The sequence below is a fragment of the Coregonus clupeaformis genome, chromosome 28, assembly GCF_020615455.1.
Source record: "Coregonus clupeaformis isolate EN_2021a chromosome 28, ASM2061545v1, whole genome shotgun sequence".
NCBI lineage: Eukaryota > Metazoa > Chordata > Actinopteri > Salmoniformes > Salmonidae > Coregonus > Coregonus clupeaformis.
In genome coordinates this window covers 35,253,814-35,268,499 of record NC_059219.1, presented here as the reverse complement: position 1 = coordinate 35,268,499, position 14,686 = coordinate 35,253,814, and the positions used below count along the sequence as shown (strand labels likewise).

Sequence of the window (14,686 nt, the reverse complement as noted above, 5' to 3'; positions counted from 1 at the left end):
ATCTGCTGGTATACATCCTAGAAGTGGAACCGGCTCGTGCACCTTGTATGGTTCTGATCACTGCATCAGATAACCCACGGCGCCTCAACCTGTCCCATTCAGGAACTAAGCCTTCAGTGGTTGGCCGATTATGGGCCACTGCCCTATCGAGCCTCCCGCCTGGGTCAACGCGTCCCGTCGATGTGGAATTGGCCAAGGTGGCGCAATCAACATCTGACTCATCTCCGCAAACCACGGAGCCCCGGGCGATCGGGCGCTATCAGTATCACTGACAGCCCCTCTGACCTCACCCTGGCTAGCAGTGGGAGAATGCAAGACAGCGGAGGGAATGCATACAGGAGAACTTTCGGCCATGGGTAGTGCGCGAATGCGTCTCTTCCCAGTGGTGGCTCGTCCTGTTCCCTCAGAGAAAACCATAGGGGACATTGCGCGTTCACGTGTGACGCGAACAGATCCACCTCGGCTCTCCCGAACTGTTCCCAAATTTGGAGAACAATGTCCGGATGCAGACACCACTCGTCGTCTCGAGGACCCCCTCTTGACATGAGGTCTGCTCCTACGTTCAAGTAGCCCGGAATGTGTGCTGCTCTCAACGAGCGATGGTGCTTGTGAGCCCACAGCCACAATTCCTCTGCCGCCCTGTGGAGGGCAGGTGACCTGAACCCCCCCTGGCGATTTATGTGAGCTACTGTGGTCCGGTTGTCTGACCAGACCAGCACATCGCGACCCCGAAGGGTAGGCGCGAAGTGGGTCAGAACCAGTCGAACCGTTTCCAACTCCAAGAGGTTTATGTGACGACCTGATTGAGGCCATGCACCTCCTATCGCTTGAGTCTGACATGTCCCTCCCCATCCAGTCAGAGAAGCATCTGTAAATACTGGAATGTAGGATGACACCTTGCCCATCGGGACTCCGTGCGTGAGAACGCCGGATTCCTCCAATAGTCCAGGTCTGCTCTTAGCGAGAGAGGAACCACCACCAACCGATGACGTTGACGCACTGGGTCTAGTCTTAGTTGGGCGAACCATCGCTGTATTCTGCGCATGTGCAGAAGTCCCAGCCGGGACCACAGAGTGGGCTGACGACATGAGACCCAAAAGTGACATGATCGACAGCGCCCGTCACTGTGTGATTCGGACGACACTTCCTCAGGGCTAGCAACAATGCTACCCTTCGAGGGTCCGAAATTCGAGCCCTCATCATTACAGTGTCTAGCTGTAGCCCCAGGTAGACAATCTGATGACTAGGCCAGGGTGCGCTCTTTTTCCAATTCACAGCGAACCCCAGACGCGTGAGATGAATCACTGTCTGTGTTGTGTGAGTGAACGCCAGCTCTGCTGACGGGCGAGAACCAGCAGGTCGCCTAGGTAGGCTAATAGCCTTATCCCTTGACGACGAGCGGCTCCAATGCCGCCTCCACACATTTGGAAAACGTTCGAGGTGCCAGGGCGTACCGAATGGCATCCTCGTGAACTCATACGCCACCCCTTGAAAGGCGAACCGCAGAAACTTCCTGTGACGCGATTGTATCGGCACATGGAAGTACGCGCCCTTTAGGTCTATGCTTGTACAAAAGTCTCCTTTCTGGACACATTCCAGTAGACGTTTTGTCGTCAGCATTCGGAAGGGTCGTTTGGTTATGCTCTCGTTGAGAGTGCGTAAATCCAAAATCGGCCTCACTCCCCCAGTCTTTTTGGGCACTAGGAAATAAGGCGAATATAGCCCTTTGTTCCTTTGCTCCCGGGGAACTACTGTGACCGCCTCCTTCACCAAAAGTTCCGTAATCTCTGACATCAGAGCGGCCACTTTGTCTGGCGTTTTCATCACCGTCTCCACCACTCCCCTGAACGGGGGTGCGATTCGATGGAATTGGAGGGCATAACCCTTCTGCAACATCTGTTCTAGCCAGCGTGAGAGGGTACAGCTTCGTTGCCACTGCCAGCAATGCAGAGAAAGCGGGCGCGCATGAAGCTGTGGTGCATCCAGTAGGAAGGACCTGTATTCCTCTATGGCCCTCGCCGCCGCTATTCCCCAGCACTGGGAAGGGAGAGGAAACATCAGCTCGTTCTGAGAGAATCGGAGGCCTTGATACGTCAGTTACGTCTGTAACTCTAGTATTCCGGCCCTCCGTGAACGCAGCACGGTTTTGAGCTGCACTGACTGAGGTATTAACCTGAGACAGAGCGCCCTCCCCGGATAGCAATTGCGTCATCATGTCATTGTCTGACTGAGACTGCTGCTTGCCATGAGATCCGTCCACTGCAGTACTCAACAGAGTCTGGAAAGTGTGGTCTCTAACTGGTACCACAAGGTGGCGCCACAATACCTATTTTTTACTGGTCTCATGAGGCTGCTCAACAGCACACTCTAGGTGTGGTGAGCTGCACTCAGAGTAGTGGGCATTGTTACGTTCTGAATTAACCGGGGGCGCCCATACATTGGTTACACCTGTAACTCTAGTATTCCGGCCCTCCGTGAACGTCGCACGGGTCTGAACTGCGCTGGCTGAGGCGTTAGCCTGAAGCAAGGCGTCATTCCCAGTTAGCGGCTGCGTCTTCATGTCATATTTAGACTGAGACAGCTGCCTGCTATGTGAGACCTTTACTACAGAGCTCCTAGGAGTCTGTAGTAAAATATCTTTATTAGGTGAGCTAAGGCTACGCCTTGCTACCTTTTTCTCCTGAGTGTATTCAACTACGCACCCTTGGTGGGTTGAGCTACACTCAGGATGGTGAGAGAAATTCATAGGACGTGAAGTACTCTGCAATGTGTCATGGAAGACAGGCCCTTTTGTGACAATGTCAGTGAGAGCCAGCTCTTTATTCACACAACAACAATAAACATTTCCCTCCATGCCCTGAACAGTAGGGTGGGGGGAACAGTGGGCTCTGTCGCGTCTTGCGCCGAGCCGTCATCCGTCCTCTCCCCCTCGTCCCGTCATTGACGCCCGTCGTTTCTGGCTGACCTTCTGGTGTTGCCAGGACGGTTTTGTGACGACCTCTCGCCGGAGGAATCGTCGCCACCACCGTCGCCGCTGGAGGGGCCGAGCCCGCTCGCCTGCTGTCGGTGGTAGGCGCCTGTCGCCTGGCCCGTCCCTGTAGTTCTACTGGGGGCGTTGGAGGTTGACGGGTTAGTTGAGGCCCTGCTAAACTTGCCTGCCAATGGCAGGTGTTTAGCCAGGTGCTTTCTCTCCTCGTCCAGCTTACCAAAGCTTGCCCGTCGCCTCCTTAACGGCGACCCCCAAAGAGGCCCTCGCTAGAGACGGGAGCGTTTAGTAGCGAGGCTCTGTCCGTCTCCTTCATGGCTGTCATTGACAGCCAGAGGTGACGTTCCATGACCACCGAGGTGGCCATGGACTGGCCTCGCGATATCGCTGACGCCTGTGTCAAATGAAGAATAGCGCCAGAAATCCTGGACGCCTCTTCAATCTCCTCGCTGGTCAACTCAGACCTACCCGTTGTTAGACGGGATAGGGAGGCCGCGAGGAGGGCAATGTTGTTAGCCGCTGACACAGCCTGGGCTCCCAGCGTAAAATACTTCTCAGCCAGCTGTGCTGTGAGTCTGTCTTTTTGTGCTGGCAAGGTGGATTTCTTGGAGGCCGCCCAGGGACTCGAACCCGGCACTAGATACGCCGCCATGGCGCTCTCGAGCCTAGGGATTCCCTTAGCAGCCCACTCACGTCCAGCCACTCTCGTGAATGGGGTGTACACCTTGGCCGGCGAACGCGCCGCCAGGGGTGTATCCCACGAGCCCTCAACATATTTCCAGAGGGAAGGCATAGCAGGAGCCATCGGCTCAGCTGCCTTCCTCGGTCTAGAGTAGGGGCCGCCCTCCATCATGTCGACCTTCACAGGGGGGGGAGCAGGGGGCAGCGCTATCTCTAGTCGGTTGGCGGCTCTCTCAATGAGTTCGGGGAAGTCCGAACGCAGAGAGGCCGCTGCGAAGGACAGGGCTGCTGACGTAACAGAGCCCGTGTCGTCATCGCACAAGGAGCCTTCAGATCTCACACTCCCCATAGGGAAGGGGGTCTTGAAGGTTGGCGCCAGAGGGTTGGATTGTTCCATTGGAACATCCATCTCTGCGTCTCTCTCCTTGTCCTCCCCTGAGTCAGCACTGTCCGTCGACGCCTCTGAAGCAGAGGCGAGAAGAGACAGTACATCCTCTAGGGGGATATCCTCCCTAAAAAACGCCCAACGCTGCTTCCTCTCCTTTATAGGAAGGAGGGCGCAGGAGGCACAATTAGGGGGATTGCCGGTCCCTTCCTTGGCATGCTGCGGCCCCAAACACACGAAACAAAGGTCGTGGGGGTCCGCAGATGCCATGGAGGAGCATCGGCACTGAGCCCTGAAAAGGGCTTTTGGGGGTGGAAAATTTCCTGGCGTGCTCATTTTAGAAGACGTCGATGGCTGGCTCATCGACGACGATTTCTTCCTGAGTCTTCTTACTTCTTGGCTTCTTCAGTCTAGTCGTCCAGTCGCTGAAGATAATGGGAGGCTGATTGAGGGGAAGCGTCCCCTCTTATAGGGACACCTGTGCTCCCATTGGCTGCAGGTGTGTGCATAATTTTGCTTCAGGCTGTTGCTGCCTTAGGGCAGAGGGTAAACCACTAGGAGCAGAGCTCCCCTATGGGGCGGAGCTCCACGATATAGAACTGTTTAGCTTTAGCTTGTTTGTAAACAATTAACAAGCTAGTTAACTACCACATGCTCTTGTCAAAATGTCAAAAGAGTAGCTAGATATGCCAAATAACAGTCCCAAAAATTAATAATTGAGTCACTTCAAACTGCCAATGTAAACAAAGCTTAAGTGGTCACGGTAGGCCTAACTGTCAATCATCTCTGGGTACCCACCGCTGAGTCCCACCCTTTCCCATGGCATTGAGCAGCAGGCTGGAGCGGAGTAGCGTAGCCCATAGTTTGTGTGGAAGGTTAGGTTACTGCAGGGTTAGATCAAAAAACACATATTGTACATAGTACGTAAACACCCCGGGAGAGACTTGAACAGGAGAAACTCCGACGAACGAGAGAGACCAGGGGCGCGTCTGACCAGTGGGCGTGTTCCTCTGGATTACCTAGTGTGAGTGCACCCCTCTCTTACCGCAGCCCAGTGTGTGTGTGTAGGCTACTGCCGGTGCCTCTCCCGCGGTCATTGACTCGCTAATGGGAAGTTGAAACTACCTGCTTCCCAGTTGACAGCTCACGGAGAACCCGTCCTTAGCATGGCTCAGGCGGTCACTGGCGGCTCTATGGAGGGTGATTCTGGATGATTGAGCGTTTTATCCGCCATCCCTTGAGGAGGAATAATACATTCTGTTGTTGCAGCAGTGAGTGGATATATTCCCTAGTATGTAACCTGTGGTTTGCGATAGCGCCTCGGGCATCGTAGACGCGCGGCAGAGCGGAATAATCAAGGTTTGGACCGTTATCTGATTTACCATTGTTAGTGCGTCGACATGTCGAACCTGGTCAGGAGCAAGAAGGATAAAGAGATAATTGCAGAGTATGAGAGCCAGGTGAAAGGTATGTTGTTGTTTTTTTATCACTAACGCGTCACACGCACATGCACACATCAAAATGTACGCACACATTTACACCCCTCATACACACCCACATGTTTATTAACCCCCCTCTCTCACAGGCACATTCATATATACACACACCTGTCCATATATACTAAACCTGCCTATGTTATGTCTGATTCTACTGCCTCTCACACAGGGCTTGTTTGGAGAATGGATGTGTAGTGGGGGTGACACCTCAGTATGAGATGTCAGTATTTCTGGGTTCATCCTGAGTGCTGCAAGGTGCCTGAGGGGGAGAGGATGAGGAGAGAGGGAGGGGGGGATTCTGCAAAGCTCTTGATCATTCTCAGCCATGTGGAAGTGTGTGTGTGTGACGAACTGTATATAATGAGCACTGCACTCTGCATATGGTGGGAGTGGGACACGGTGTAGGTTTCATCGTGTTGTCAACCCCACTGATGTCCCCGAGCAGAGAGGCTTGTTATGGTTACTGTGACAGTCAGACCCCTGCATAGTGCTGTATCTATGGAACTGCCCCCCTTCCCACCATTATGTCCTGTGGTACAGTATGAGATGAGGGGGACACCTGGGGAGAGCACTGACTGACTAGGTGTTCCACGCGAGACTGATTCTGTTAAATGTCACATCTTACACTAGCACTGAACTGAATACTTCCTCAGACATGGATGGACGTTGAATACAGACTTGTATCACGGGTGACCTGGCTGACTACTTTGTGTGGTGAGCGTTCTGGCACCCAGAGCTGCTGAGGCATCACCATCTTACACTGTGCTACACAGAGTGGAGGAGGAGAAGTCCATTGGCTATATGATGCCCTCTACAAGATCATCAGCAGACTCCGTCACCATCATCTACCATCCTCTGACCAGCTCTCTCCGCTCACCCATGAACTGACTCTCTCCATCTTCGTAGGATGCAGCTTTCAAAGACTTGGCCTCTATTGGTTGACCTGCCATCATATATTGCTTTATTTTATTTATTTTTTGCTCTTGAAGCGCTTTGAGATTAAATGAAAAGCGCTATAGAAATGTAATTTATTATTATTGTTGTTATTATTATTATTGTACTGAGGACTGCACACAGAGCAGTAGGATATTCCAACCAAGATGGTTGCCAGGCCACATACACTGAACATGGCTCTACACCCATCATAATTACATGGGCATGTTGTAGGGCTGTGTGGGATGAACTCTCTTCTTCTCTCACTCTCTCTCCCTCACATGCTCTCCCTCACAGTACCACAGAGCACATAACACATTCTCACTTTATCACCTGCAGTGCCTTCATGCCCACATGATCACTTATCTAAGAAAAGGAAATTGCTTTCACTTTTCACAGGAAAGAGCTCCACATTGTTGTGAAAAAGCCTGCTGTCCCTGCAGGTTGATATCAAAGAGCAAGGAGGAAATGGGAACGGGTGTTGGAAGAGTTTTGGACTGAAATGGCATGTTGTGTGTGTGTGTGTGTGTGTGCATTCTGATCAGGAAAGGTCAGGAATACATCATCAGCTCAGCCACGCACACAGACACACATTGCTGAGTGGAACTCAAGAGTTCATTGAAGAGAATTTCCTCCTCGCTTCTTTACTCTCATCTCTTTCTCTCTCTCCCTCCTGCTGTGCTCTTTCTGTCACTGATGAACTCTGAATGCACAGGCTCTTCCCTGGGCACACACACACTGAATCGACATCAATGACTTTGAGTGATTCGATTTAATGGAGAGCACCGAAGAGCGTATGTGTGTGTGTGCCCATCCCAGTCTGGCAGCTGGCCAAAACACACTTGGGGATGCCCTGCATTACAATGACCACTTAAAGATACAGCACCGCTTTGCTGCTGCTCTCTCCCGTCTTAGCGGAGGTACATGTATGTATCTGAATTGTCGCTATGTGGATTTGCAGTCTGCCTTCCCTCCCCGGCCTGTGATTGGTCAGGAGCAGCTGTGTTTACGAGGGGGGCTGTTCTACTCACGTGATGATGTCACAGTGAGCGTGTTGAGTGTCATGTCGTCATCAGTGAGAGGGTTGATCTGAAGCCCAGGTATCCCCAGGTATTCTGACCTCTGCTATGTATTCCACAATGCTAATGTCTGGCTGGCTGGCTGGCTCTGTGTGCAATGATATGGGACATGTTTGATAACATCAAGTGATGGCTTGGATCATATAAGCCTGAATGATAAATGCAAAAGAAGGAAAGAGAGAGAGCGGGAAGGGGAGAGAGGGAGAGAGAGAGAGAGGGAGAGGGGAATGGAAGGAGATTGGAAGAGAGAGGGAGGAGTGGGTGGGGGTTCGAGAAGAAGGAAGGAGGGGGGCCCTGTGAAAGTGAGCTCTGCTGCAGGCAGCTCTGCTTTTGCCTGCATCTGCATGTGTGTGATTACTGACCCCACATCTGCATGCCTGGGAGGGAAGGAGGGAGAGAGGGGAATGGAAGGAGAGTGGAAGAGAGAGGGAGGAGTGGGTAGGGGTTCGAGAAGAGGGAAGGAGGGGGGCCCTGTGAAAGTGAGCTCTGCTGCAGGCAGCTCTGCTTTTGCCTGCATCTGCATGTGTGTGATTACTGACCCCACATCTGCATGCCTGGGAGGGAAGGAGGGAGAGAACGAAGGGAATGGAAGGAGAGAGGGAGGAGGGAAGAGAGGGAGGAAGCAAAGAAGGAGAGATGGAGAGAGAGCACTCACAACAGTGTGTGGTTGTGAGACTGAAGGAAGAAGAATTTGGTGGCCAACGCCAACACTTACGTGTATGTGTGTCCCTTTATGATTATCCAGCGGTGTTCTGCCCTTGTGTCCTTGGACCTGGTTGTCATGGAAATTTGCCAGGATGAGCTTCCTCTTCCTGTTCAGCTGTGACCACACACACACACACACTCCAGGTGTCTAAGCCATGAAAGGTCATGTAGTGTCAGATTGGTGAAATGAATTGTTCTTGACTTGTGCAGAGTTGTATTATTCACATTCATACATTCAAGATTACTTGTAGTTTTTCATGTTGTCTGTCTGTAATTTTTTTGTAATGACTTGGTGCTGCCTATCTTGGCCAGGACGCTCTTGAAAAAGAGATTTTAAATCTCAATGAGCCCTTCCTGGTTAAATAAAGGTTAAATAAATAAAATAAAATAAAAAAATATCAAAGACACCCTCCACTAATCTTAGACAACAAACAAGACCAAAATCATGGATGGAAGAACAAGAGAAGGGAAAGGTTTTACTACATTGCTACAGCGTCCAACAGAAGTCGTGTATCTCACTCAGTCCTCAGGCCCGCTGTCTCTCTCTCCCTCCCCTGTATCTACCCCTCCATTTCTCCCTTCCTTTCTTTAATCCCTCTCTCTCTCCCTCCCTCCCTCCCTCCCTCCCTCCCTCCATCTCTCTCATAGCGCGTCTGTCTCTAAGGAGTCATCTTGGACTGCATCCTTTGGCCACAATAACATTAAAGAACACACACATTATACATACACAAACCCATTATACAAACACACACATTAAATATACACACACACCAATCCCACAGTCAGCATGGCGGTGCACACTTCAATGGTTGTGCTGTTTCAAAGTGAGGGATCTATCTGACCCAGGAAGGAGAGGACTGGCAGAGAATACACAATGATAACCCCCCCACCTCTCCCACTCTCCCTCTCTCGCCTCTCACACATACACACATTCTATATTTCTCTCTCTTTCTCTCCCTTCCTCATTTTCTTTCTCTCTCCTTATCTCGGTCTCTCCCTCTCTCACACACACATGCACACGCAGACACACCAATCTCCAGGGGACCCTCTCCACTCCACTACCTGTTGTCTTGGCAACCACACACTGTGTGAACCATGTGACGAAGAAGGTGAAGACAGAGCTCAGATCTGCCGCATCGACATTGACACACACACACACACGCACATATGCACAGATATGCTTCATAAAGATCCCAATAGAATAATATCATGGCCTTTAGCCTGAAGAATCTGATTTCCAGTCACGCATGCTCTCTCTCTCTTTTGTGTGTGTGTGTGTGTGTGTGTGTGTGTGTTTGCACACGCATGCACGTAAGTGTGCAGAGACATGCACGTTCCCCACTGTGATAGTGGATATCTAGTGAGCATGTGTTCTAACGCAAAATGGCTGCCATGCATCACCCAGGTGCCTAGCTACACATTAGTGGGTGATGGAGAGAGGTGTTCCCATCATCTGTAAATGGCTTTGAGACCTGGTGAAAAACACTATATGAATACAATTCATTAGTATATGGGCCAGTACTCTGCAAAGGTGTTATGTCTGCATCTGTTAGTGTGTGTTACTAGAGGTGTGTGTGTGTAACTGAATGATTGTGTTTGTCTGTAGAGGTCTGGTTTAGGGTGTGTGCATGTATTTCTGTGTCCATATCAGTGCAGGGAAGTGTGTAAACATGTCTGATTGTGTTTATAGTATGTCTCTGATGATTGTGTGTGTGTATTTCTATAATCGTATGTGTATATATCGCTGATTGTATGTGTGCCTGTGTGTATCATATGTGTATACAGTATATCTCTGATTATGAGTGTATCTGTGTGTAGATGTGCGTGCCCAGCTGGTGGAGCAGCAGCGGTGTTTGGAACAGCAGACCGAGATGAGGGTGCAGCTGCTGCAGGACCTGCAGGACTTCTTCAGGAAGAAGGCTGAGATCGAGACCGAGTACTCCAGGAACCTGGAGAAACTAGCCGAGAGGTTCATGGCCAAGACACGCAGCACCAAGGACCACCAGCAGTACAAGTAAGAGGATGGTGTGTGTGCATAGCTCATGTGTTTAAGTGTAAACAAATCAAATCAAATTTTATTGGTCACATACACGTGTTTAGCAGATGTTATTACGGGTGTAGCGAAATGCTTGTGCTTTTAGGTCCGACAGTGCAGTAATATCTAACAATTTCACAACATATACCCAATACACACAAATCTAAGAAAGGAATTAATTAAGAATATATACATATATGGACGAGCGATGTCAGAGCGGCATGGACTAAGATACAGTAGAATAGTATAGAATACAGTATATACAAATGAGATGAGTAATGCAAGATATGTAAACATTATTAAAGTGACTAAGATACCGTAGAATAGGATAGGATACAGTATATACATATGAGATGAGTAATGCAAGATATGTAAACATTATTAAAGTGGCTAGTGTTCCATTTCTTAAAGTGGCCAGTGATTTCTAGTCTATTTCTATAGGCAACAGCTTCTAATGTGCTAGTGATGGCTGTTTAACAGTCTGATGGCCTTGAGATAGAAGCTGTTTTTCAGTCTCTCTTTCCCAGCTTTGATGCACCTGTACTGACCTCGCCTTCTGGATGATAGCGGGGGGTGAACAGGCAGTGGCTCGGGTGGTTGATGTCCTTGAGGATCTTTTTGGTCTTCCTGTAACATCGGGTGCTGTAGGTGTCCTGGAGGGCGGGTGGTTTGCCCCCGGTAATGCATTGTGCAAGACCGCACCACCCTCTGGAGAGCCTTGCGGTTGCGGGCGGTGCAGTTGTCGTACCAGGAGGTGATACAGTGGCTTTATGCATGTGTTTGTGTTGATTTGACCTCCCCAATCTTTCTCTCTCCTACAGAAAGGACCAGAACTTGCTGTCTCCAGTTAACTGCTGGTACCTGCTGCTGAACCAGGTAATGAATGTGTTTGTTTGCATGTGTGCTCAATCTTGAAGGCACATATTGCTGACATGTTGGTTCTCTTCATTAAATAGTTGCCTGTGTTTAGGCAATGTAAACACATGATCTATCTCTCTCTTCAGGTGAGGAGAGAGAGTAAGGACCACGCCACCCTCAGTGACCTCTACCTGAACAACGTCATCACCCGCCTCACCCACATCAGCGACGACTCTGCCCGCCTGCTCAAAAGAGTGAGCCAATTACAGCCTCTTCTCATGCACGTGTCACATATCATCAGGGGTCAGAGTTCAAATATGACTTTCCCAAGGGAATAGAGGGTTTTATAGCTTTAACGACAAGTCTGTTAGTATAAGAGGAGCTAGAAAAGTTAACGTTTTCTAATGAAAAGTAAAGGCTTATATTTCCCCCTGTGTATTTTCCGAGAAGCCTCTTGGTTTGAGAGGGAGCTATAAAAGGAGCCACAAAGAGTTAACCTGATGGGTTTTAATCAAAAGTACAGAAGCGGCACACATTTTCCCCTGTGTATGTTCAAAGAAGCCTGCCTCCGAGTACTGTCGAACAAGTTAAACACACACACCCACACAAACCTCTTCCGAGTTCAGCTCATCATGTTCATTATTAATCTCTCTGTGGCTCCTGTTTTATTGATGAGAGCTAAAGTGCTGAGAGACCTGCTAGCTAGTAGCTACATACAGTACGCCTAGACATAGAGTCTTAGTAACTGTGTTATAACTGCTTTTGAAGCCAGGGGCGCAACTTTGATTTTAGAAGTGGGGGGGACAATTTATTTTTATATATTTTTCCAGTCGGATAAACACTCCAAAACAGCCTACCCGACCGCTCGGAGGCGTCCGCATGGTCCTAAGGCACATCGTTGCCTCGTTTTGTATCACATTACAATGATAAAACTGGGGGGGACAACAACAACAAAAATGCCCCCCGCCCCCCCGTCCCCCGTCCCCGTCCCCAGTGAAAGTTGCGCCCCTGTATTAAGCTCTAGCACACAGATGACACTTGTCAGTCACTGTGAGTGAGCCCAGGATGACACCAGCTGGTGACCATGACAACGCTGAGTTTCTGACAGCCTGGTGTCCATGGTGACAGAGTCAGCTGGTCCGCCTCACAGTGAGAAGGCTAGTGGAATGGGATTCATCCATTCTGGGATTTCAGAGTAATTTGTCTTAATGCAATATTAATGCTGTACAGAATGCTATACCTCAAACTCCCAAACTGGAAGGAGCTGTTTAATACATGAGAAGGACTCAGACACACACACACACACACACACACACACACACACACACACACACACACACACACACACGAGCTACAGCCTGGTTCCTGCCACTATATTTTTTATTCATATGCCCTCTTTTATCTGATTATGAAACGTTTCTCATTTGCAGTGATGACCTGTGTGTGTATTTCTATATCCTACAGTTATCCTCCCTTCTCCACTGTGTGTTGATGAAATATCTCTCTCCTCCTCTCTCTCTTCCTCCATACCTCCTCTCGTCTACCCTCTCTGCTCTCCTCCTCCTCTCCCCTCCCCTCCCCCTCTCAGAGTAAAGAGATCACCTTTCAGCTGCAGGAGGACTTGATGAAACTCCTTAATGAACTCTACACCGTAAGTGACATCAACTATAACTGCCACACACAGTGTCCATTAAATATATAACTTTAGGGAGTTGCAAGCTTTTTTTACTGTCACTTTTCCTGTGCTTAAACAATACATCATCAAAAACTGCCACACTTCATTTTAAACATTGCAACATGAACTTTGAGGAATGAGTCACTTTTTCTGTGCTTTACCAATACTTGTAATTTCAGAAAAATGCTTCAAAGGAAAGTTGCTGATTGGAGTGTTTAGTTAAGTTTAGTTAAGTGAAGGCTTGGCAGCCTTAAAAGCTTCTGGTGTAAATAAATAAACACATGAGCTAGCAAGAGCTTAGAGAGGGGACAGGTCTGTTCCTACCCTCACAGGGGGAAGGGAGGTTTAGGGTGGGTGCAACTCTGCCAATGGTGGGCAACATTTATCAGGTGCATTTCTATAGGTGATTGTGGTATCAGCAGTAAGGTCATGTTCAGTAGGCACGAAACAGGAGAAAACACTTTCAAACGATGGAGGTACTACCTGAACTTGTCCAATAAGGTGCATTCTTTCTGCTTTCCATGTCAAAACATTTCCGTCCATTAGTGCCTTCTGAACACGACCCAGACGATTTGCCTGGGCAGAGTTGTTGACAGATGGATGCATTGTGGGCTGTGGTTGCTAGGTGATGAAGACATACCACATGTACCATGGGGAGACGTTGAACGCGGAGACCAAGTTGAGGGATGCCGAGCGTCAGGTGGGGCCTGGCGGGGGGGTGGAGCCGTTATTCGGCATGCGTATAGAGGAACGCCACCAGAGACGCAACGCCGTCCGCAAGATGGAGAAGATGAGGGAGAAGGTACGGAGACCCCTGAGGGACAGACCTCAGACATGCACCCTCTCCTTTCCTGCATTAATTTAGATTTTTTAAGAGTCTCTAAAAAGTATAACTTTTCCTTTCTCCCCACCTTCCTTCTCTCTCCTCCCTCTGGTCTCTCTCTCTGTCTCTCTCTCTCCAGAGGAAGGCTAAGTACTCTGAGAACAAGCTGAAGTCTCTGAAGGCCAGGAACGAGTACCTGCTGACGATGGAGGCCACCAACTCCTCCGTGTTCAAATACTACATCCACGACCTGCCCGATATCATAGACGTGAGTACACACACACACACACACACACACACACACACACACACACACACACACACACACACACACACACCAAGCTTATTCAGTAGATTTCACTATTACCTAAGAAGTGTTGGCAAAAAGTGTTAGAAGCTGTGTATCTTTCTTTCTCTAAGACATTACCATCTCATCTCTCTCTCCCTCAGTGTTGTGACCTGGGGTACCACTCCAGTCTGAGTCGTGCGTTGAAGACCTACCTGTCTGCAGAGCTGAGTCTGGAGGCCTCCAGGCGGACAGGGTTGGAGGTACTGGAGGGGGCCGTGGAAGGCCTGGATCCTGCCCGAGACAGACAGCGCCTGCTGGGCCTCTACCCCACTGCCTTCTGCCCCCCGCCACGCTTCAGCTTCCAGCCCCACATGGGGGACCCGGTGAGTGCGCAAAAGTGCAAAAACACACAAGCACGCATGCACTCACACAGACAGACGTACACATACAGTGAGGGAAAAAAGTATTTGATCCCCTGCTGATTTTGTACTTTTGCCCACTGACAAAGACATGATCAGTCTATAATTTTAATGGTAGATTTATTTGAACAGTGAGGGACAGAATAACAACAAAGAAATCCAGAAAAACGCATGTCAAAAATGTTATAAATTGATTTGCATTTTAATGAGGGAAATAAGTATTTGACCCCTCTGCAAAACATGACTTAGTGCTTGTTGGCAATCACAGAGGTCAGATGTTTCTTGTAGTTGGCCACCAGGTTTGCACACATCTCAGGAGGGA

General features: G+C 49.5%; 1 protein-coding gene across 2 annotated transcripts in view; it reads left to right on the top strand.

Annotated features, from left to right (window-relative positions):
• The first annotated feature begins 4,912 nt into the window (after positions 1-4,912).
• The window catches only part of LOC121543702 (SLIT-ROBO Rho GTPase-activating protein 1-like), a 21,414-nt gene continuing 11,640 nt past the window's right edge, over positions 4,913-14,686 (top strand). Inside the window, exons 1-8 of one of the 2 annotated variants that reach the window (XM_045208964.1) lie at positions 4,913-5,519; positions 10,084-10,279; positions 11,122-11,176; positions 11,305-11,412; positions 12,747-12,809; positions 13,459-13,635; positions 13,796-13,924; positions 14,107-14,328. In XM_045208964.1, coding sequence (XP_045064899.1) covers positions 5,453-5,519; positions 10,084-10,279; positions 11,122-11,176; positions 11,305-11,412; positions 12,747-12,809; positions 13,459-13,635; positions 13,796-13,924; positions 14,107-14,328 — 1,017 coding nt within the window. In that variant the 5' untranslated portion in view covers positions 4,913-5,452. The remainder of the gene's footprint in view (positions 5,520-10,083; positions 10,280-11,121; positions 11,177-11,304; positions 11,413-12,746; positions 12,810-13,458; positions 13,636-13,795; positions 13,925-14,106; positions 14,329-14,686) is intronic. The other variant, XM_041853839.2, reaches the window with a different exon arrangement.